At 38.5% G+C, this 24,227-nt stretch overlaps 1 protein-coding gene across 4 annotated transcripts; it reads left to right on the top strand.

The window, feature by feature from the left end:
* The first annotated feature begins 379 nt into the window (after positions 1-379).
* On the top strand, positions 380-24,190 carry Poe (E3 ubiquitin-protein ligase-like protein poe). Of its 4 annotated transcripts, none has more exons than XM_071774449.1 (40): positions 380-525; positions 713-810; positions 1,331-1,782; positions 2,011-2,535; positions 2,753-2,916; positions 3,231-3,468; positions 3,556-3,673; positions 4,514-4,671; positions 5,214-5,382; positions 5,520-5,746; positions 5,843-5,966; positions 6,192-6,418; positions 6,825-7,034; positions 7,338-11,846; positions 11,930-12,087; positions 12,202-12,345; positions 12,443-12,475; positions 12,868-13,069; positions 13,142-13,331; positions 13,403-13,786; positions 13,925-14,379; positions 14,495-14,608; positions 14,675-14,887; positions 15,178-15,354; positions 15,435-15,609; positions 15,694-15,844; positions 16,151-16,379; positions 16,463-16,612; positions 16,699-17,001; positions 17,096-17,322; positions 17,441-19,208; positions 19,288-19,449; positions 19,683-21,092; positions 21,167-21,562; positions 21,654-21,788; positions 21,876-22,217; positions 22,433-22,887; positions 23,037-23,361; positions 23,450-23,609; positions 23,776-24,190. In XM_071774449.1, the coding sequence occupies exons 1-40, from the start codon at positions 404-406 to the stop codon at positions 23,838-23,840; spliced, it is 15,864 nt and encodes a 5,287-aa protein (XP_071630550.1). In that variant the 5' UTR covers positions 380-403; the 3' UTR covers positions 23,841-24,190. The 4 variants fall into 4 exon arrangements, with proteins under 4 accessions (XP_071630550.1, XP_071630549.1, XP_071630551.1 ...); XM_071774448.1 differs by having other exon boundaries at positions 12,428-12,475; XM_071774450.1 differs by lacking the exon at positions 12,443-12,475.
* The last annotated feature ends 37 nt before the right edge of the window (positions 24,191-24,227 follow it).

Raw genomic sequence — 24,227 nt, 5'->3', positions numbered from 1 at the left:
CCGGACTAATGCAGCCAGTTCAGCAATAGAAAACAGGCCCTATATGTTCGCATATATAAAACATGCTGAACTTCTTGTACCGTTTTATCTTTCTTTTTTTTTACCTCCAACGTCCAATTTGTGGACGTAATGCACAGATTAATTAATTCTATTAGCACGCTATTATTATAAGCGATGTAACATATTTTATTATATTTATAGATACACAAAAGTATAAAATTTTCTTTGAATTTTAAATACAGAAAGTGCAACGTGGCCTGACAGCCACAAAGAACAGACCTGCGCTTTCCGTAATATCGGCTTTATCGGAAAGCGCCAATGAGTGGCCGCTGTCAGCGACATAATACAGAGGATGAGAACGAAAACTTAACGAAGCTTTCCCAAGTATTGTTCAGTATCGAAAATGGCGGCGAAGAGTGGTGGTCACGATGAGTGGCCCACGGTGATGAAGCCGATATTGGGAATATCGCCGCGTTCGTTTAATAAAAATGACGTTATCGATCTCGTAAAGAGCATCGTTAAAAGGTAGGTGCGATTCGTCGCGGATCCCGGCGGCCGTGTTTAACCGCGCTCCTCTCGGTGCAAAAAAAGCACGTTCCCCTTCGGCGGAACAGAAATGGTAGTCCGCCTGTCACCGCGGATCCGAATTCAATCCGACCTTTTATTCCGTCCGGCACTAACACCCGTCCTCTTTGCTTCTGTTTTCTTGCAGCGAAAACAAATTTGTCTCCCACGAGGATCAATACGATACTTTTTACACGGCGGTCGCTGCCTTGTCGGCGGATTGTATTAGCGGTTGCGCAAATACGTGTAAGTAACAGCGCGCATCCGCGTGCGAATGACTATGCCAGAAAACGTTTTTATTTTAAACATACATGTACATTTATTTAAAATTCTGAAGTGCTCCCAATTGTTTTGTTATTCCAAGACTGCCATGAGAGACGTATAAAGAAAAATAGGAAAGAAGAATACAGATACTTTTATTTGTGGAATATTTGTCCTTACGGGTAGATAAAATATATTTAGCTAATAAAACACTTAATAACTTACAATTAGGCATAATATTTTTGGATAAATAACACTAAATAACTTGGGTAAAATATTCATAGATATTTTAGGTGAGTTATTTAAGTATTTTACCTAAGAGATCTAAGAATGTTTTATTTTTCTTTTCTCTTTTTCTGTTTTTCTTCACTTTATATGTCTCTTAAGACGATCTTGAAGAAACAACTTGAAATAATTCGAAATACTTGACGAGTTCCAATATATAGGCTTGTTTATGTATGTTGGGTATAAATACATATCTAATCTTACAAAACGTCCTTTTCAGTTGCCAAAAGTCAAATACCTATTGTTTGTCAAGCATGCAAAGTGCTGCTTACTTATCTTGTGGACAAGTTGTCACAACAACAAGCGCAATCTGGAGATACCGCATCGACGGTTTTGACTACGAAGCAGTTACTACTCCCGATACGTGCGCTATGCACAGGACAATCTTTACTTACGTCTGCGGAAGAAATTGCTCTTGTTTCTGTAATAAAAAATTCGAAAGTACCGCCTTACGTAACAGTTTTGTCAGGTGGAAAAGAAAAGGAGTCTGCTCAGCAATCTGTCAAAGAATCTATGCGGTCTCGTTGCGACTTGTCCACCAGTATTCTCGAGCAGTTGACAATGCCGTTGCAAGATTTTTCATCATCTTCAATTCTCACTAATGAAAGTTCTATGGATAGTACGAACAAAAATACTAATACCGCTGCAGGCGAGACACATTCTGACACCAAGGTTTGTAAATATAAATATTTCTTTGTGACTAACGATAAGCAAGATATATTTCCTTTGCTTTATAACTACATTATTTGCACAACAATTTATTTTTGATAAATTTGACATTTTTGATGGTCATTACATGCTTTATTGTACATATGTAATCATAATTGTTGTTAAAATTGTAGTATTTTAGTGGAATGAATGAATTTAAAACTAAAAGAGCAATGATTTATTATGTTACAGATGATGTTTATTGCAAACAACATAAGCACATTGCAGAATATGGGAGCAGGTGATACGTTGTTGGATATGTGTTTAAATCTCCTGCACTTGTCACGTTATACCAGAAAGTATCAAGCTTATTTATCTAAAAAAGGATTCAGCTTACCAGCGAATACCTCAGAAGCGCATACAATAAGGCACAGTTTACACTCTGTCGTTAGTGATATTAATATTGTACATAATGTGATATCACTCCCGATACTTGAACCTTTGACACCACAAAAGTTGGAAAAATTGTCGCTGCTGACTATGTCTTGTCTGTATTGTTCAATCGCGAATGCAACAGCGTCAAGCATAGTTGGCATAACAAATGCAGTATCACCTAAATGTAGTACAAATACTGCAGCAAATAGTCAAACCAATCAGAATGCAAAAACTACTGATGAAGAGTACGATACTTTAGCAATTACGGTTGTTGAGAAGAGTTTAGAAATATTTGGCCAAGTATCAAATGTTATTAAAAATAGCACGCGTGCAGGAGGACATGTGAGTAATTTCTACGAGATCTTTCTCTTTGATATTGCAAAAATTATATTTTGTTTACTTTATAATATCTATTATAATTTTGAGTATTTACATTAATTCATCATTTTATAATTTGAATATCAATTTGTTTATAGACATATATTGATCTTATTTTTTTATATAGTTATGTAATTACCTTATTATTACCTAATTATACCTTTTTTTACTCTTATACCAGATTCTGCAAAATCATTTACTTATTGGAGTATGGCTTCTAGTCGCTGGATTGCAAGCGCAATTAACTGTGAGCAGTTTTAGTGCTGCAGATAAAGGAAAAGAAGAAAAGGGAAAATCACCAAGTAAAGCTCGTGATGGAAGTGGACGTGTAAATCTTATGAAAGTGTAATTATTACATCTTTTATATATATTATCATATCTTACTTTGAAGTTTAATTGCAAAGACTATATCCTGAAATTACATTTTGTATTTTTCTTGTATGGTCCTGGCCATTAAAATTGTAACATCAAGATATCGCATGATACATGACATTAGATCATGATTATTTCCATATGTGCCATGCTCATAATCATTTTCATATTCTACCGTGATTTATTCATCCTGCAAATTTCGTTCAAATATGATTTTTTTTTCAATGTAATTTTAATAGCTAGCATGCGTCTTATTTTAATAATGTAACATATTTTTATATAATTAGGCAACAAGGATTTGGCGTATTATCAGTGGCATTAGCATCACATGCACTGAATTTAATGAGCGCGCTTCTGGAAGATGTATCGATTGAAGCCAATTCCGATGTGGTTGTGGCAGTTCCTGAACCAGCGCCACTGGATATCTTGTCTACCGCTACAGCATTGCAAAGAGCAGTAACGTTCCTACAAGCAGTGCCATTGAATCATCTGCTATTTTATCTGGCTACTATTAGTTACAGAAAGGTATTGGATTATTTTATATGCATTTGTACTAATATTAATACTGATAATGTGATATTTTATTTTTGATGTATATTTTATTTACCGCAGGCATGTACATTGAAAAGAGTACAAAAACATCCTTTGGAAGGAGATGCATTGAGTCAGTCTGATTCTACTACATACTATGAAGATCTTTTGAGTTGCTCGGAGAACTCCACTGATGAGGGTAATATTTCAAATTTATTTAATATAATGTACTATATTTATATACGCTCAGTATATAAATTGTTTTTTAATAGTAAAATGAGGTCATAAGAGATATATATTTAGAATTTATATATACGTGCCACACAAATTAAAATAGTCTTTATTTTTTTATGTAATTTTTTTTTGTTGCCAGTAACAGAAATGCTTAAAATATATAGATTTAATGTGTTCTATTATTTTATTTTATGGAATACACATAAAAAAAATTACGTTAATTTTCCGAATTTTCTAAATATTAATTCATGCTATAGTCGATGTGTGCAAATTAATTTTGAAATACTCTTTGTGTAAATGTATATTGTCACAATATATACACTTGAATGCAGCTTCAAGATGCTTACATTAATATATAAGGTATTTTTTTAAAGAGTGCTAATTATGCAGCGCTATTCTTTATCGAAAGTTGAATCGGAAAGTCTTGAACCATTTTTTTTTATAATGTTTAATAAAGCATTAATTATTGATAAAGTTAATCCAATTAGTGCCATCCTTTAGCCGGGCGTATGTCAGTAATATACGTGCCTGGCAGTGTGTGCTCATGCATACTACCAGATGCAGGGCTCACTGACGTACGTCCGGCTAGGACAGCACTGATTGGATTGACCTTATTTAATAATTACTTTATTAAGCATTATAGAAAAAAAATGATTCAAGACTTTCCGATTCAACTTTTAATTAGGAATAGCGCTAAGTAATTAGTGGGCCCTCTTTAAGAAATACTTTGTATACATATTGGTAATTTGATTAGCATACTGATATGTATTCGCTATATGTATAGAACAAACTATTATGTCGGCAGAGGAGGACAGCGAACCTATTTTAGGATTATGGTTTGAGGAAACTATTGCTCCATCGGACGAGACTTCAACAAATGCTAATAAAGAAACAAATAACGAAGCAAGTGCGGAACGCACTACCATTACCACCATTGTTCCTGATAATCGAGAGCCCCATGGTGTATGTTTCTATAGTTATAATTATTTTCTAAAATTTATAAAAATATTTTGACATAAAAGATAATATAAATATCTAATATGGATATACTGATAAAGGATGGCTATGAGAGTCAGATGCAGTTATCGGTGCGTAAAAGATCCAATTCACATATTTATTCAACAGTGTATATATTCGTACGTTTCGGCTTAGGACTGAGCCATCTTCAGCGAGGTGTACAAAAAAAATGACAAATTAATAATTGCTCCCATTCTCCCCTCTTTTTCGGTGAGTTTCAAGATTGGAAGATCCAAAAACGACATTGACTATCAAATTAATATATGTAAAAATTGTTTTCTGTAATTCAATTTGGATCTTCCAATGATCTGACTCTCATAGCCATCCTTTATCAGTTTTTTGTAATTTCGAGAGTCCAATATTTATTTTTTGATTAATATGGATATGTTATTTATGTATTTGCATATATATGTTAGATATTAATATTTATAATTGACGTAAATTTTGTAGCAAATGAGTTAATTATTGATTTTTTCTTTTCCTTACAGTACATTTCACTTGCAACAAAAATATTTCAATTTATGAATAAGCACTTAATTGGTAGCAGAAGTACGTACGTTCGTGAATATGTGGTTAATGGCTTAGTTGAGCAACAAATGGTAATATTGGCGGCAATTATAAGAGATCTAGATCACGAAACAGCTAGAACAGAAACAGGTAAATTTATATCAGTTACTATATATTTGGTATCTTTTATATTTCAACATTTGCTTTTACACTTTATATTACATTTTAAATTTCTTTTGCATTTTGCATTAAAAGAATAGTATTGTAATACAAAGTTACACTTTTAGGCACAATTTCTGCATTTTATGGTGCTACGTTGGGCGCTATGTATTCGGAATTTTCTCAAGCCTTAAGTCGTTACACTCACAACTTACTCGCATGGAATACACTAAGTGAATCTCTGCAAAATACTTTGCTTCAACATTTGGGAGTGAGTCCTTGGTCTACAGAAAGCAGTAGCTCTACCACGTGGCCTCTTCAAGTGTATCCACGAACTCTCAGCGTACTGGCACAGGTGCGTTATTTAATGACGCTGCAGTTGTATTAAAATTCTTTAGGATAATCAATACCTAATTTCTAGCATATATTACATTTCTTTTTTTATAATTAGGTGTTGCTGTTGAAACCGCAATTAGAAAGAGAAGCTGCGTGTATAAGTATATGGCATCGGTTAGTAACAACTATGGTTGAGAATGTATGCAATCCTCAAACAACATATGAAGCTGAAAATGAAGGTAGAATATAGCAAATTTATCTCAACGATTTTATATATACATATATTTTAAAGCTATAATATAATTTTTTCTTTATTGCATTAACTGGCTCATTTATGTGTGCTTATTTATGTATTCGTTTCTCCGATATACGTAATTGTTAATGTAGCTAAATTTTTAAATATATGTAACATCCAAAATATTTTATTTATTGCTAGAACATTAATTATTAATATATGTTTGCAGATTTAAACGTCGAACATGCCCAGTTGGTTCTTTTCCTATTTCATTCTCTGAATTTAATGCAAAAGAAATCTGTATTACTTGTAACTGGAAGTGGTGCAGTGCGTTGCAGCGAAGCAGTCAAAACGCCAATGAAAGATTCTCAATTGTTGCACTTATCGCGACTATTATTATTACTTGAATACATGATGAAGCATCTGTATGATGCGCATCCAGTATTGCTTGAACAAGTAAGACATCTATATATTCTATTACCATATTTGTATATCAATTCTATGAACTGCATTATATATATATATGTCGATTGTCGTTACTTTATATTGCAAAGTAAATTATTATAAAAAATAAGTTAAAATATTTAACATATTTTAACTTATTTTAATTTATTTAGTAATTTACTATCTGCAATATTTTATTATGATTTGGTAATGACACAAATTTATTAAATGCTAAAGAAAAATTATTATCTCAATGTAATCTCATTGTGATGCAAGATACCAGGGCCACCAGTGCAAAAGTACCGCCTGAGTGGTAGTAAACATCTTGTACATATTTATTATATTAATTACGATTAATTTTTTTAATTTTTTCAAAGTAATAATTATTTATGTTTATCTTTTTCTTTTTTTTATATAGGTGCAATGGAATCTATTTTCTGCGACAAGTTTAGTATGCGATACAAAAGAGGGAAATAAACAGACTGCCAGGGCTTTCACTCCATGGGTAGAAATAGAAGATAATTACCGCAAATATGGTTCACAAGATGAATTCTCAATGAAACCACGTTTTTATAATTTATCAAGAACAGATTTTAATAACCAGGACGCACCGAAGTTGGATGGATTGGTACGTTTTGCATGTGGATTAATTATTGTAGAAGAAACACGATGTTTTATAGAAATACTTTTTGATTAAAATTATATTTACCAATATTTATCTATTTTAATTTACAACCAAAAGTTTTTATGCGCTTCTTTTAATAATTTTTACGATAATAAAAATCTAATTAATTCATATAGTAAATTTTTCTTTCAAATATTCAACTTTTGTGATTATATTCTATGTATAACGAGTTGAAATCTTTTATTTAATTGTAAGTAGTCTTGCAAAGTTTTATATAATGTAAAATATATTTATTATGCTTTACAGGCCTGCAACTTTATTTTGGGCACTCCAGATAAAATGAAATATCCTCTCTTGGTTGATGCATTGATCGATATTCTAAACGTACTCAATCAAACTGATATGCACAGAAAAGGCAGTGCTGATAATAAGGAAAAAATTACATTTACTGGACTATGTGCAATTCAGTATTGCTTTTCAATATGTTGGGAATTATTATTGATGTTGCCTCCCTCAACTCCTTATATGAATAAACTGGCTCTTGGTGAGGAGATACCTGCTGGACCTATGCTGCTTCATTCGTTGATATGGGGGCCCAGAGCTGCGTATAAAACTTTTACCGGTTGGATGAAAGACTGTTTAGTGAAGCAAGGAATGTATACGCAGTATGCGGAAAATTTGTTAAAAACAGTATCATCCACCGTAAACTCTCTTAAATATGATGTTACCCTCGCAAAGAATTGTATCATTTCGCTTAAACCCGAATATAATGCTACTGACAAAATAATGCCAAAAGCATCATTGCCAAAACTTGGTTCGTTATGTATACTGGCTGCAGTTGTAGGAAAGCTGCAAGTTCTTATGGATGAAAGTATATCGAAAAACTCTACTGAGAATATTGAAACTTCCAAGAGTACGCAGAATGCGGATTCCACGCCTTCAAACAGGACTAAAATGATAATCGAGATCCTACCGCATATTTTATCGTTGACAGATGCAATTCTATTATCATGCCGATCTAACATATTGTACCATACGTTTGAATCTGTCGAAGAACATAGGAAATATGGTATGCGGGATTATTTGATTCTGGACAACATTTTATCAATGGCAGGTGCAAATTGGGAAACGGAATCGTCATTAGTTTCATTTTTACCGAGTTGCGTTAAATCCGCCCTGGACAAGTGGAAGAGTATCGCGTTTGCTCCTGTGCCTTGGAATACATATGCAAACGATATAATACCAGCAGAGAGTTACATTTTTACTACGGTGAATTATCACGTCAGTTCCTTATCTGAACATCCAACTTTCTCTATTAATCCGTCATTGAAGAATTTGCTGTATTGCTTGGTCTCATTTATGATGGAATACATCACTTCTGCAACAGCCCCGGAACCACAATCCGACGTACATTCTCAAGCCGTGGATATTCTCATTTCGTTGTCAATGGATGCTCGTACTGACTATCTACGAGAGATGGCTACCAACACTCTGACTAAATTATTAGGACAGGATAATGATAATGAGGCGCGGCTCTTGCGAGAACATTTGTTTGTGTTAAATCATACTTACAATCTGATAATCGAATACACCGATAATACAGATGGATCTATTAAAGTTGTTATTGATGAGGATATCTTGGATCAGTGTATAAAATATTGGGAGCGATTATTGGAAAAGCCTCTTGGATGTAAAGCTTTAGACTTGTTCTTCGCGCCCGACTCAAATCGTAGTCTTGTGTCCATCTTACTGTCTATAACGTCACCTCAAGCTTCGCCGCAGTTTAGCACGTACGTTTTCCAGTTTTTCACCGCGTTATTCAGAACGACTGAGAAACCGGGTGACGGATCCCTTGATCGTCTCTGCAATTCGGTGGCTAGTTTTGCCAATGTTGAAGATGAGAAACTACAAACATGGTTAAGACACGTTATATTGGGAGTAACAAACGTACCGGCGACTATTTCTACAACGAATATACCAACGCCCACAGCTGGCACTGCGAATACATTGGTAACTGTTTCCGGCACATCAGAGGATAGTCAGAAGCCAGATGAAAGAAATAACGCATCTAATAACGAACAAGCTCAATGGGCAATTTCCGATAATTCCAGCAATCAGCCTGTAATAACTAGCAACGATGAGCAGCTTACAATTCATGAGAACAGTCGTTTCTTGCGGGCACTTACAAATTACATAGTGAAAGATAAAAGCAATTTTAGTGCGAACGTCTCGATAAAAATTCTTCAAGTTCTCATACCACTGACGTACCATATTCTATCTCCTACCATCGAAGGCAATCGGTTTGTACACTTAATGCACATTATGTCTACACTAGCTGACGCTGGACTAGAAAAGGGACACACATTGCTGTTCAAAGCTGCAATTGAATGGGTCGAGCTCTGCAAGGAGCAGATAATGAACAAGGATCCGCAGTCCTTCGACAAGCCATCGCCGTACATTGAAGCGGATTGCTGTATATTGAACTACATAGCCGACATAGTGGGCGCGATTTGTCCGCAGCAGGCGCAATCTCAAGATCGAGCCATTAGCCCACCGTGGGAGGGTGCTGTACCGAATAACGACGTGAACGATAGCGATTGGGTGGATGAAATTCCACATGACGATGATGATAGCGCGGCTGAAGATTCGGACGAGGATAGTCTCTGTAACAAACTGTGCACTTTCACGATCACGCAAAAGGAGTTTATGAATCAGCATTGGTATCACTGTCATACGTGTAACATGGTCGATGGAGTCGGAGTTTGCACGGTATGCGCACGAGTCTGTCATCGTGGCCACGATGTCACGTACGCCAAATATGGAAATTTCTTCTGCGACTGTGGTGCCAAGGACGATGGATCGTGCCAAGCGCTGACGAAGCGTAGCCCGCAGAGTTCGGAACATCAAGTAGTCAGTAACATGCCGTACAACAATGCTGGCGCACCCGCGGAAAGCAACCTCCTTCTCACGAGTAGCTTGCGCCGAAGAGCATCCAGCCCTGTGCATTTGTACGACAAGCATGAGAGAAGTGGACGCGACACTCAGAGACAAACGTATTTAGCGAAGCAATTAGAATCGTCTAAGGATTGGATATATTCTCAACTATCGAAGAGTGGATTGGTATCTTCATTGGTGGACTTGATGCGCGTGTTGGTGCCCGCGGTGGATTCGTCTTGCCAACGATATTCACCGGTTGGTTGTCACGCGCGAGCCCAATTGGCACTTAAACGCTTACACACACTTGACAAGAAGTTCGAGCATACGGATCAGCTTATGTTGCCAACCTTGGGATCCCAGGAGGGCGCGTTTGAAAATGTTAGAATGAATTATTCGGGAGATCAGGGTCAAACGATCAGACAGTTACTGTCCGCTCATATGATACGACGTGTCGCCATGTGTTGCCTGTCATCTCCCCATGGTAAGCGACAGCACTTAGCTGTCTCGCACGAGAAGGGCAAGATAACCGTGCTGCAACTTAGCGCATTATTGAAGCAAGCTGATTCCTCTAAAAGAAAATTAACTCTGACGAGGCTCGCATCGGCACCGGTACCCTTCACCGTTCTCTCGGTCACTGGAAATCAATGGAACGAGGATTTCTTAGCCGTTTGTGGCTTCAAGGATTGTCACGTGCTTACATTCAACAGTTCCGGAACGGTGTCCGATCATCTGGTATTACATCCACAGCTCGAAAGCGGGAACTTCATTATTAAGGCGCTGTGGCTTCCTGGCGCACAGACGCAGTTGGCGTTAGTCACCGCCGACTTCGTTAAAATTTACGACTTAGGAAAGGACGCCTTAAGTCCGCAATACTATTTTCTTGTACCGACAGGAAAGATAAGAGATTGCACTTTTATGCATGCAGAAGACGGTACGTTCCACATGTTACTTATGTCATCTGCCGGATATATCTACAGTCAAGTAATGGATGAGGAGAGCCAAGCCAAGCACGGTGCTTTCTACGTGACAAACACGCTAGACGTTTATCATCCGGAAATAAAAGACACTGGTCAAGTAGGTGGTGGAGGTGTTTCCATTTACTATTCTCACGCTCTGCAGTTGCTATTCTTCAGTTATGTTTGCGGCAAGAGCTTCATAGCGCCGCTGAAGCATATGGACTCTGACATTACGGTGGTATTTCAAATTAATCTCGCCAGTAACAAAACGAACGGTAATAAATCCAACAATAACCAGCCGCAACCGTTGTGCCAATGGAGCGAGGTGGCGAATCATCCCGGATTGGTCTGCTCCATCTTGCAGACCAGTAATAATCCAGTGATATTGATGATTAAGCCCGATACAATTATGATACAGGAGATCAAAATTATGCCCGCGAAGGCAAAGATCATGGACATGGTCGCGATTCGACATCCCAGTTCGAACGCCGAGCACCGCACGACTCTGATACTATTGTGCGAAGACGGAAGCTTGAGGATCTACATGGCCGGTATGGAGCAAACCGGATTTTGGATGTCGTCCACTGTGCAGCCGATTAGCACTACTTCCGGCATCAAACCGACGCGGAAGAAGAAAGCTAATAAAATGGGAAAACCGTCAGGATCTATCACATTTCCCATTGACTTCTTCGAACATTGTCAAGTGATGAACGATGTCGAGTTCGGCGGTAACGATCTACTGCAGATCTATAATGTCGCGCAGATCAAGCATCGTTTAAACACCACCGGAATGTACGTGGTTTCCACGAAATCTATGGGCTTCAATGTGGAAGTTACGAACAACGACGTGATTTTAGTAATGACGGGAATAAGAGTTCTCTTCGGCAATCAAGATATTCAAAAGGCACCTCTGTACGTCGAGGTGAGTTGAAATATGTCTATTGCAGTATGTGAAGACTTTAGCTTTTTTAAATTTAATTAACTTTAATTATTGTATTTGTAAAGGTATTTGGTAGAAGTGTTCGGACTACGCTAACTAGGAGCCGGTGGTTCGACATACCTTTAACGAGGGAAGAAAGTCTCCAAGCTGATAAAAAATTGACAATCACTTTTGGACCATCTCAAGATCAAGAGGGTGTCATCATGGTTGATTCTATCAAAATGTAAGACTACAATATCATCAAATGTATCTTCTTTAAACAAAAACATAAAATATTTTATATAGATAAATGTAAATCTTGCTATTAGTTATACTAGATTTTTTGCCTTTTATTAAGATATGGTAAAACCAAGGATGCATTTGGATGGCCTGAAGAAATAGAAGAAATTCAATCTTGTCCACCAACATCGGCACCAGTGACGACAGTCAATAACGAAACCGACAATACTATCGTTTCTGCACCGTTGTCTTCAATCAACAAGTACGTTTATATATTTTTTTTTATATATGAAGTATATAAAATAAGTTAATTATTTGATAAAGAAAGTATTCTTTAATCCAAGCATATATTGTATCAGAACGGCAAAGGATAGTTCGGTTAACATGGAAAGGTAAGGATAATTTTATTATTGCAAAAACAAAGTAGAGGAGTAGATTTGGCAATATTGGTGTTACTCCAATTAATAATATATAACAAACAACTTATAAGTAATGGCCGCTTTTACGAAAGAAAAATTTGTTTCTGACTGTCTTCGATTGATAAAATTGGGAAAGCGTTCTGATTTATTAAAAGTTCAATTTAAAATTTCCTATTGATTCTCATTTTTGTGTGTTTGTATCACCAATTGTATATATATACTAATTATTCAATTTATATAAAAATAGATACTTTATATTAATCAGTAAATGTAACATATGTCTATCTCAATTTTACTAATAAATATAATATACATATATAAATATAATAATAATATTACATTTAAAAAATTGTTTTTAATTACAGGATGATATCTAGCGTTCTTGAAGTCTTGGAATCTTCATTTATCTTATCCTCGCACGATGACAACAAAACCTCACTGAAAGCTACAGCCATCGACGTCGCATCACGGTTATTAATATTACCAACTCCACCATCAGTGCAAATGCATACGACAGCTTTGTTAGCTGCTCTTCACAGCACTAAACAGACTTATCATCTTCACAAGGTACGATCAGTTATTCGTTAATAATTTCAATAATTATATATGTGTTCTAACATCTTTTTCCGTGTTTTTCAGGATCATGCATTGTTATCGCATGTACTTGAGTCTTTGAAATCAATGAGAGAAGCTAATGATCCTGCGGATATAGATGCGGAGAACTTCTACAGACTTGTACTTATTGTTCGTGCTATTGCCGTTTCCCGCCCGCATAATCTTGCGAAATTTGCTGAACAATATGCGAATAAATCAATTGACGAAAGTACCGGTATGTATTATAAATCATTGACGTTGTTAACATGTGAAAAACATGTGATAATTGAAATCATTTGTTTCCAGTACCCGTTTTCGAGAAAGATCGTCTAGAAGCTCGTTCGAGCACGAAGGCCGATGTAAATCAACATCTGGTTATTCAATTAATGGAGATACTGTGGTCTTTACATATGGCGTATCCGAAGAATATGGCACTTGCTCCCGTAGTCGTGCCGGGACTTACGCACACCGAGGGAACGGTTCACGCAATTGTCGAAATAATTCACGCTTTCACGATATGCGACGTCGAAAATAATACCGCGATAGCCGCCAAATTGTATCTGCAGTTGTTGCTGTCTTCAGATACCACCATCAGTTTTAGCGCCAAACATGCAATAATCAGAGTGCTCAGACCTAGATACAGACGCAGAAGAGTATATATACCGAGTCCGCCCAACTGCAGTACTCCAGGTATAGAAATGGAAACGTCTTAGAAATGTCTCAGAATTATATGCATAACTTTTCAAGATAATTTGGGATAAAGATTTAGTGGATCGATTATATATTTTATCATTCGTTTTTTCATGATTATTATTGGTATTTTTGTAGGTGTAGTTGCTGAAACCGAAGAAAAATCCGCGTCCGTTCCATCACAGGCATCTCAAGATACCGTAGAGCGCGATGTGGAACAGCAGTTTGACATCGAAGCTGTCGAGGCAGTGGACAGAGTGGCGGTCATGCTCGGCGCCGAAGGCAATCAAAATTCGGCCGCCGCGAGGGTAGTTAATCATCCATTAGAAGCGCTGCTCGGTGCGGGTAATTTTCCGCAGTTGCTCGATATGCCGCCAGACGCTGATGACGAAGCGATGGTAGAACTTGCGATAGCTCTGAGTTTACAAGACCACGAAGGAGCTGCTGATCTACAAGCGCTGCGACAAGGATTCCAGCAAGGCTTCCCTAATTTGCAGGGTATACAAAGTCTTCAGAATCTAAGCGGCTCCACATTGCAAAGTTTGCAAAATTTAGCGGCGCAGGGATTGGTCCAAGTGCCAAATGCTGCTCAGGTAATGTTTCTCCGTATAAAGTTCATAAATTGTCTTTATACGTACCGTCCAGATTTTATTTGATACTTAGATTTTTTATATTTGATAATTGAGAACTCATTTTTTTTTTAATTAGGCCCAAGAAGGTGGACATTACTCGGATACGACCGCTTCCGCGGGTGGTTCCGACGATGAGGGATCAACCGCTGCCACCGATGGTAGTACTCTTCGGACATCTCCAGCCGAGCAAGTGAGTTACATCTTAGCATACGTATTCTGTCTTGGCTACTAACGCTTGGGACACATTTTATGTTAGGGTGGTAGTGGTGGTAGCAAGGGTAGCGAGAGCGGTGGGAGCGATAGCGGAGGCAGCGCCGTTGACAGCATGACAGGGGAGCATAATGTTTCTGGCAGGAGCTCCGCGTACGGAGACAATGCTCCCGACAGTGCTATGCCTCCGATTGGAATTGGAGTCAATCAAGCGCCACGCTCTGAAACTAATACTCTAGATGTACCGAAAACTTTCACTGTAAGTTCCGTGTACTCTGTAGTACAGGTTTACATAGCAGACTTACGTTCTTAAAAGTTTTATAAAATCCACTTTTAATATTACATTATATTCAAAATTGACTTTACGAAATTTTCCTTTATTACATTTATTTGATTAAATTCTTAATAATTAAAGTTTTGAGCCTCCGTTCTCAAAAGTTGCCTTTAACCCACACTGCCACAGAAATATCAGAGAAATCGTGAAATCAAATCAAATGAGTGATACAAAAATGTTTTATATTTATGAATGATTGTTTGTCACCATTACAGACTACTGAGCAAGAAGAAGGTGCCGAGCAAGAACAGGGCGTTGAGCAGGAAAGTGACACAACTGGCGAGATTACTGTGAAACTACATGCTATACGGCTTTTATTGTTGGACAGATTTACGCAATTTGTGCCTAATTTAACAAATGTTCGAGGAGTGCTTGCCATTCCATTTATGCAGGTATTGTTTTATAATATTACTGGTCGTATTTCATGAAAATTAAATAGAAAGATAGTCTTAAAGCTTTTATTTCCTACCAGGTTGTGTTAATGTTGACCGCTGATCTTGATGGTCAAGAGGAAAGAGACAAAGCGTGCGTAGAACGTTTGTTACAAATGCTCGTGAAAGAGTTGGAGATGGACAAGCCTGATATAAACAACATATGCGAACGTAGCAACAAGAGGGAAGTTCATTTGGTTATCATGCGCTTACTAAGTAAGTGAATAATTATCTATCTCAATTATAGATTTATATTAATATGTTGTACATATTATCATTGATTTATTATTATTTTCTCAGGCGTTCTTATGTCTCGCTCGAAATATGCCGCGAAGACTCCCTCGGATAATCCAAACTTTGTGTCACAAACTACTGCTGCGATATTGAGCAAAGCTGGTATTATCGACTATTGTCTAACGTTATTACAGGCCTTACTTGATTATTGGAAAACGTAAGTTTATTTCAGCCTCGACATGTTTCAGTAGTCTAAATAGTATTATTTGTGGTAACGACATCAATATTTCACGACTATCAATCATTTTAATCCTATCGAAATATGGGTTTTCGAGATTATTTATTTCATACTTTTTTACTCACAACTTTTTAATTAATTAAAATCTTATATAACTGAATCTTATAAAACCAAGGCATACATGGGACGAGGGTCGAAATTGAGGATTCGTCGATTACGAATTTATCGCTTTCATATGGGGAGCTAGGCGTTATCTTAATTTCATGAATATATTCTGTTTATTAGCACCAACACAGAGGAGTCCGGTACTATGATCGGAGGCCAATTACTCAAGGAACATCTTACTACATCGCCTCCGGATATGTCACCGTTCTTTCTGCGGCAATATGTTAAGGGCCATGCTGGTGACGTATTTGAGCCCTATCCCCAATTATTGACGGAAATGGTACTGCGGTTGCCGTATCAGGTGCACAAGTACGCGGAAAGTACTGTGGTGCAACCTGCATTCGAACAGGTGATTGCCAATAGCTTTCTAATGATAGCTCTTTCCTTGTTTGCAAAAATAGACAATTAATCATTTTTTTTTAATTTGTACAGCCATGGTATTTCTATCTTTGTGAATACATGATGTCGTATCAAACGCCGTTCGTCAGACGACAAGTGCGTAAATTGCTTCTCTTCATATGCGGTAATAAGGAGAAATACAGACAGTTACGGGATCTTCACGCCCTCATATCTCACGTGCAGGTGTGATTTTATAATTTGATATTCTCTTTTATTAAGTAAAAATAGTGTTGTAAACTGAGCTTGAATTATTAAATTTTTGTTCGTAGTCCGTACAACAGTGTTGTACTACCGGCGGTTACGATCCGCCGCACGCTCGTCCGCATTCCATCAATCTACCGTACGACTCCTTGGTGGAATTGATCGAACATCTCAAATGCTGCGTGGAAATTGCTACCAGTCGCACAGGAAACTGGCAACGATTCTGCTTAAAACAGAACACAGTTCTGTCGTACCTCTTCGCCATATCGACGCTCTTGGACGAAGGTGTGAGCCCTACAGTGCTTCAGTTGTTGCAATGCGCTATTTGTTCAAATAATAAGTCTAAAGAAGCGAAGGATTCTAAGACAAAGGTAAATATAACGCAATATATCCAATTATACAATCGAATTATTATACGAAAATTTTTTTTCGATGCACGTTAATATTTATATAAATTTAAATTAGGAATCGAAATCTACGACTGGTACGAAAGAGAGGCGTGAACGTGAAAAATCGGAAGATTCTGATACGGAGGCAAAATTCGAAGAGGCACAATGTTTGACTCTAGTCGAGCAAATTCAAAAGCAAGTGCATCCCACATTATTGATGAAGTTTATACAAACCTTCCTCCTCGAAACGAACAATACGAACGTTCGTTTGCAGGCACATTCTCTTATACTAGCAATTTACAAGTAAGTTATCAATTTTATTATTCAAAAAGTTTAATTATTGAACAAAATGAAAGTGAAATAGATGTAAATATAAAATATAATGTGCAATAAGGAATATAAAAACTTTTTTTTATTTTAGAAATTGTGGACCGACAGATCAAGAAGTCTTGCTGGATCTTCTATGGCGTTTGTGGCCTCTGGTTCCAGCTTATGGCAGAAAGGCGGCACAGTTTGTAGATTTACTAGGTTACTTCTGTTTGAAAACGCCACATGCTGGAAAGAAGATGCACACGTACATGGAGCAGGCGGTTGCCGTTTTACACGCGCAGAATCAGTTACTCGCGCGACATCCTAACGCGAATCTTTACGTTAATCTGGCACAGTTCGTTGAATTGGACGGCTATTACTTGGAGAGTGAACCTTGTCTCGTATGCAACAATCCCGAAGTGCCAATGGCAACGATCAAGCTGTCGTCGATTAAAGTGGATTCCAAATTTACAACGACGACACAGATCGTGAAGCTAGTCGGCAGTCACACCATCAGTCGCATCACTCTCCGTATAGGCGATCTGAAGAGAACGAAGATGGTACGTACCATCAACGTTTACTACAACAATCGGTCAGTGCAGGCTGTCGTAGAATTGAAGAACAAACCGGCTATGTGGCACAAGGCGAAGAAGATTACGCTTGCCCAGGGGCAGACGGAGGTCAAGATGGAATTCCCGCTGCCGATAGTAGCTTGCAATCTCATGATTGAGTATGCCGATTTCTACGAGAACATACAAGCCTCGTCCGAGACGTTGCAGTGCCCGCGATGTTCCGCTAGCGTGCCAGCGAATCCTGGCATATGCGCGAACTGCGGCGAAAACGTGTTCCAATGCCACAAGTGCCGAGCGATTAATTACGACGAGAAAGATCCGTTCTTATGTCACGCGTGCGGATTCTGCAAATACGCTAAATTCGATTACACCCTGACCGGCAGACCGTGCTGTGCCGTTGATCCAATAGAAAACGACGACGATCGGAAGAAGACAGTGGCGACCATCAATACTCTACTAGAGAAGGCGGATCGAGTATATAAAACTTTGATATCTAATAAACCTACGCTGGAAATGCTTCTCGTTAAGATATCGGAGCATCGTTTGGATCGAGGATTGGAAGATGGTATACAGGTATCTGGCAGTACTCAGGTGAACAGAGCGATTCAGCTACTTGCTCAAAGATACTGCGGCGAGTGCAAGACTTCCTTCGAGGAGCTCAGCAAGATTATCCAACGCGTTCTAGCCTGTCGCAGGGAGCTCGTTGCGTATGATAGAAATCAACGTGGCCAGGTTAGTTTGCAGTCGTCCTACGGTACGTCCAGTGCGAACGACGTCACGAAGGACGAGACAATAGTTTCGCCGGTTGGACGCTGTTACGGATGTGCGTCCGCCGCAACGGAGCACTGCCTGATACTGTTACGCGCATTAGCCACCAAGAGTGTAGCCAGAGATGTTCTGTGCAAACAAGGACTAATACAAGAGCTCGTGGAGCACAACTTGCGAAAGGGTACGGTACAGATGCAAGAGGACGTGCGACAGCTGTTGTGCCTTGTTACGAGAGATAACGCGCAGTCAACCAAAGAGATATGCTCGCTTCTAACTAATCGAATCACGCTGACACTTCGCGGACGAGTCGCCACCCCTAATCTCTCGGTCGCCGTACGACACGAAATGGCTCTTCTCGCGGCACTCGTGCAAAAGGAGGACTCGTGCTGGGAACAGAAATTGCGATGCGTAATGCAGCTATTTTTAATGGCTTGCAAAGAGTCGAAAAGTCCCGTCGTAATGGAAAGTATCATATTGCCGTGTCTGAAAATTCTTCAAGGTCTCATCAAGCCCGATCAACCGGTGTCGAAGAAAAATAAAGTAAGCATTCAACCGAACGTAGCTCTCCTTTGTATATAATGTATATAATGTATATTTTTTCACATGATTTTGATTTCAGGATAAAACTATCGAGTCTCTGGCGACTGTACAGCCACCGGAAGACGTCAGTATTGATGTGGGTAAATGGATCAGCGGTGATCCCAAGCATTCGTATTCCGAATGGCTTCGTCGCATACCGGCTAAGAAAACGGAACCATCTGCAGCTAAACCTCTTAAAAAGGTTGGTTGCAAAATAAAACGAGTAAATTAATTCGAATCAATAAAAGTAAAACAATTAAAAAGTCGTAATACTTGTACAATTATATGTGATACATTATATGTGATATTTATCACGAAAAGATAATAGAAAGCTAGAAATTTTAGACTAATAAAATTTCAAGAATAGTAAACTTAGAGTAATAAAAAACTAGCAATTTTGACTTATTGTTTCCCTTCGTGACTCTTTGTTTTTAGGAGGAAGCTCGCGTATTGTATCTGATGGAAAAATACGGGCACAGGTGGCATCAGCGTTGCATGAGGCATCAAGGCGTTCAACCGCTGAGGTTGTCAGACGGTGCCTGGTTGAAAGAAGTTCTCTTTAATCCCAGTTCTCGTCTGGCACGGCAAGTCGCTTGTAACATGATCGAGAGCCTATGCCAAGGCATAGAGAGGAAAAAGGAGGTTCTTGTCTTGCTGACGTGTTATTTGGAAGAGTTACGTACCGCCGGCGAGAGCAGCACCGAGTTCCTCACGTTGTATCAAAGCTTAATCAGACAGTCGCCTTGGAAGCAATTCCTGGCAATACGCGGTGTAATGACTTTATTAGCGGAACTTTTGACCCGAGAAATAGAGGAATTGCACAGGCTAGAGGAGACTACGTTGACTAGCGATTTGGCTCAGGGATACTCGTTGAAGATGCTCACGGAACTTCTGGCGACTTTCTTGGAACAGGAGAATATCAAGCAGCAATATAAGGGCCGACTAGTCGGCGCGGTGCTAAACGGTTATCTCTCACTTAGGAGACTAGTTGTTCAGCGTACTAGACTGATCGATGATACGCAGGAGAAGCTGTTGGAACTTTTAGAGGAAATGACTACCGGTACCGAAGAGGAAACTAAGGCATTCATGGCAATTTGCGTTGAAACGATACAAAAACAGAATCCTCAAGATGTTCGTACTCCAGTGTTTATATTTGAAAGATTGTGTTCGATTATCTACCCGGAAGAAAACGACATCGGAGAATTTTTCTTGACGCTTGAGAAAGATCCACAGCAGGAAGATTTCTTGCAAGGAAGAATGTTAGGAAATCCTTATAGCAGCTTAGAACCTGGCCTTGGTCCACTTATGAGAGATGTCAAAAATAAGATTTGTCAAGATTGCGAGTTAGTTGCACTTTTGGAGGACGATAACGGAATGGAACTTCTCGTTAATAACAAAATTATCAGTCTGGATCTTCCTGTTAAAGAGGTTTATAAAAAGATTTGGGTGTTGGAAGGTGGCGAATGCGATGCCATGCGCGTAATATATCGTATGCGTGGCTTGCTTGGAGATGCAACCGAAGAATTTGTCGAAACTTTGAACGCCAATAGCGAGCAGGAGGTGAACAACGAGGAAGTTTATAAAATGGCAAATGTATTAGCAGATTGTGGCGGTCTTCAAGTTATGTTGGATAGATTGGCGGCGATACACGACGTGAATCGTGCAAGACCTCTTCTTCAAGTGCTATTGAAGTTGTTTAGATTATGCGTGAAGGTCAAGAAGAACCAAGAGGTTCTAAGCAAACCCGAATTGGGAGCTGTAACTGTATTTTTGGATGTTCTCCAACGTTGTCTCGCAACAGAATCGGAAAATTCTCAAGCAAAAATTACCGAGCAATTATTGGACGTAAGTATAATGGCAAAGAAAATATTCTTACTTGACATTATGAGCAACATGTGAACGTTTGACGTTGTTTTTAGATTATGGAAACAATACTGACGAACGCGGCATCGCAACCGTTCAGTGCATTCGAAGCATTTTCGCGCACTCTCGGTGGTCCGGAGCATATCAAGGCGCTCTTGTCGTGTACGCAGTCCACGGCAGTCAGGCAAAGTGCTAGCGTGCTCGCGCATCTCGCGAGAGTCTTGGCGGCGTTGACTTACGGCAATAAAGAGAAAATGGCACTCCTGTGTGATTACTTCAAACCTGTATTGAACTTTTATAAGTTCGATTTCGAACACACGCCCGAGGACGAGCAGAAGCTAGAATTGTTCTGCATACTCACTCAAGGCATTGAACGAAATGCCATTGGTAATACGCTGAAAGATTATATCATAAGCATGGGCATAGTGAAAGATGCCTTTGAGTATATTACCGTAAGTAATAAAGCCATTCAAGTAGAATATAAATACGTTATATATGAATATTATATATAAATTTAATGAATGTTTTCTTATGTTTTTGCAGGTGCACGCCCCATGCGTTAAACCCACGTTGTTACGCACAGATAGCGACGAGCTGAAAGAGTTCATATCTAAACCAGCTCTGAAGTATATTCTACGATTTCTCACAGGATTAGCTACAGATCATGACCCGACTCAGGTAATGCAGATAATATATTCTATCTTTATAATCCTTTCATTAGTAAATGACGTTGAAATAATTTGTTGTTCTTTTATTTTGTTATAGTTGACAGTCTCGCAAGTAACTATTAGCATCATCCATCGGCTGGAACAAGTGTCTTCAAACGAACACGTTGGCTCACTAGCAGAAAATTTGTTGGAAGCGTTATGCACCAATAAACGAGTAGCCGAACTCATTGAAGAAGCCCGTCAGCACACGCGTAGCGAGAAGAAACGCTTAGCTATGGCGATGCGTGAGAGACAATTGGGCGCGCTTGGTATGCAAACGAATGATAAGGGCCAGGTCACCGCCAGCGGAACGATTCTTCAACAGATGGAAGACCTGGGCGATGAGACTGGACTGATCTGTGTTATCTGTCGCGAAGGATACAAGTTTAAACCAAATCTGGTAATATATTTTCTACCTCCTGTCCTTTTCGTTATGTATCTTAAATTTGGGAGCACGTGGACATTCAATGTTGTATTTTAGGAAATTTAGAATCGATTTCTGTTAGCGACAATATATTAGCATTATGTATTTTATATTATTAGAAGTGTTAAATATTTTCCTGCATATTTTCTTTATTTAATCTCATCACGTTCTTTATCATTGTTTTACCACAGGTGTTGGGCGTTTATACATTTACAAAGCGCTGCAACGTAGAAGAATTTGAAACAAAGCAACGAAAAACTGTGGGCTACACGACCGTCACACATTTCAACGTGGTCCACGTGGACTGCCATATGTCTGCAGTGCGTTTGGCACGCGCCAGAGATGAATGGGAAAGCGCGGCGTTACAGAACGCTAATACGAAATGCAATGGACTACTGCCGTTGTGGGGCCCGCAGGTTCCGGAATCTGCATTCGCCAGCTGTTTAGCTAGGCACAATACCTACCTGCAAGAATGCACTAGTCACCGCGATATATCTTACTCATCGACCGTTCATGATCTGAAGCTGCTTCTTCTGCGATTCGCTCAAGAAAAGAGTTTCCACGAGGACACCGGTGGTGGAGGTCCCCAATCAAATATGCATATAGTGCCGTATTTAATACACATGGCTCTGTATGTCGTTAATACGTAAGTATATTTTTATAACATATTTTAGAAATATGTTAAGTAATAAAGAGAAAGAAGACTCGACGATTACAAAACTGGAAATAAAAACAGTAGGAAGCTAATACAAAAGTTGTATTGCCGATATTACAAATTCGTGTTTGTTTTTGCAGAACGCGATCGGCAACCAGAGAGGATAAAGCTTTAATGAATTATCTCGAAGTACCGTCAGGCTCGGCGTGGCTCGACAGCTGTTACGAAGCGGAGGGTCCATTGTATCAGTGCACACTTTCGTTACTTCTACTTACACCCGCTCGTTGGAAATCGCATAGACTTACACACCTCAATCGATTACTCGTCCTCGCACATCAACGTTACGTGTCTCCATCAGCCACTACGAAGACCATTATGGAACCAAGCCTCAAGGATTACGCTATTTACAAAAGCATTCTAATCTTCTTCGGTCTAGTGGATTCTATTTATGTAAACTTCTTCAAGGTAGGGAGTAACTTCAATAATTTTTAATTGCATATCAATATGACAATTACATGTATTTACGTCTAAATTATGCTGTTTATGCTTACAGAAAGTAAATGTTTTATCCGACGACCAATGGCCTTCGGTTCTGGCTGAATACATCAGGCACAATGACGAAGCCATGCTAAAAGCCTCGGAACGCGTGCTTTCATCGTACCGCGATGAATTATTACCGTGCACATCATTCGACGAGTTTTGCGATATTGTTGGTAGGTTTTATAAGAAATCGAAAAGCTCATTAATTAACAAACTGAAAAGTTTTCGTGATTCTTCTTAATCGAATTTCTTATAAACTATCAACTTCATTCTTGTTTAAATTCTTCAATTATTCGTCTTTGTTCGATCTGATTAAGATGTAAATATTTCACATTGCAGGCTTATTAGAAGATATAAGGAATCCCACTCTGTACTTTACTGATGTCCTGCGACGCCTTGCTTGAAGATACGGGAAATTCTCATTGTGTAGCTTACTGCATTATTGTTACCGGCGAATCGATTTTTCTTTCTCTTCTCTCGCCCAATCAATATAATCCTTTTCAAGACTTTTATATCGAGAGGTTTTTTGTGTCCTAATAATTAAAAATTGAGATTCGACGTGATATATGTCCGACACAGAACGGAACTGTTCAGGGTGAATATTGCGTTATACATAGTGATGAAAGATATAGATTACTATAAATTATTCTTCATCGCTGCTATAAATCTTTACTTGTAGACAGTTGTGTATATGGAAAAAAAACTTATGCTTTAATAAAGTGCAACTAAATAAAAGTGTTTAAATATATATATATATTGATCTTTTTAAAATATTTATTACCATAATCAAT

The sequence above is a fragment of the Temnothorax longispinosus genome, chromosome 3 (assembly GCF_030848805.1).
Source record: "Temnothorax longispinosus isolate EJ_2023e chromosome 3, Tlon_JGU_v1, whole genome shotgun sequence".
In the NCBI taxonomy this organism is placed as follows: domain Eukaryota; kingdom Metazoa; phylum Arthropoda; class Insecta; order Hymenoptera; family Formicidae; genus Temnothorax; species Temnothorax longispinosus.
Note: the sequence above shows the minus strand (reverse complement) of the source record. Positions and strands in the feature narration are given on the sequence as shown.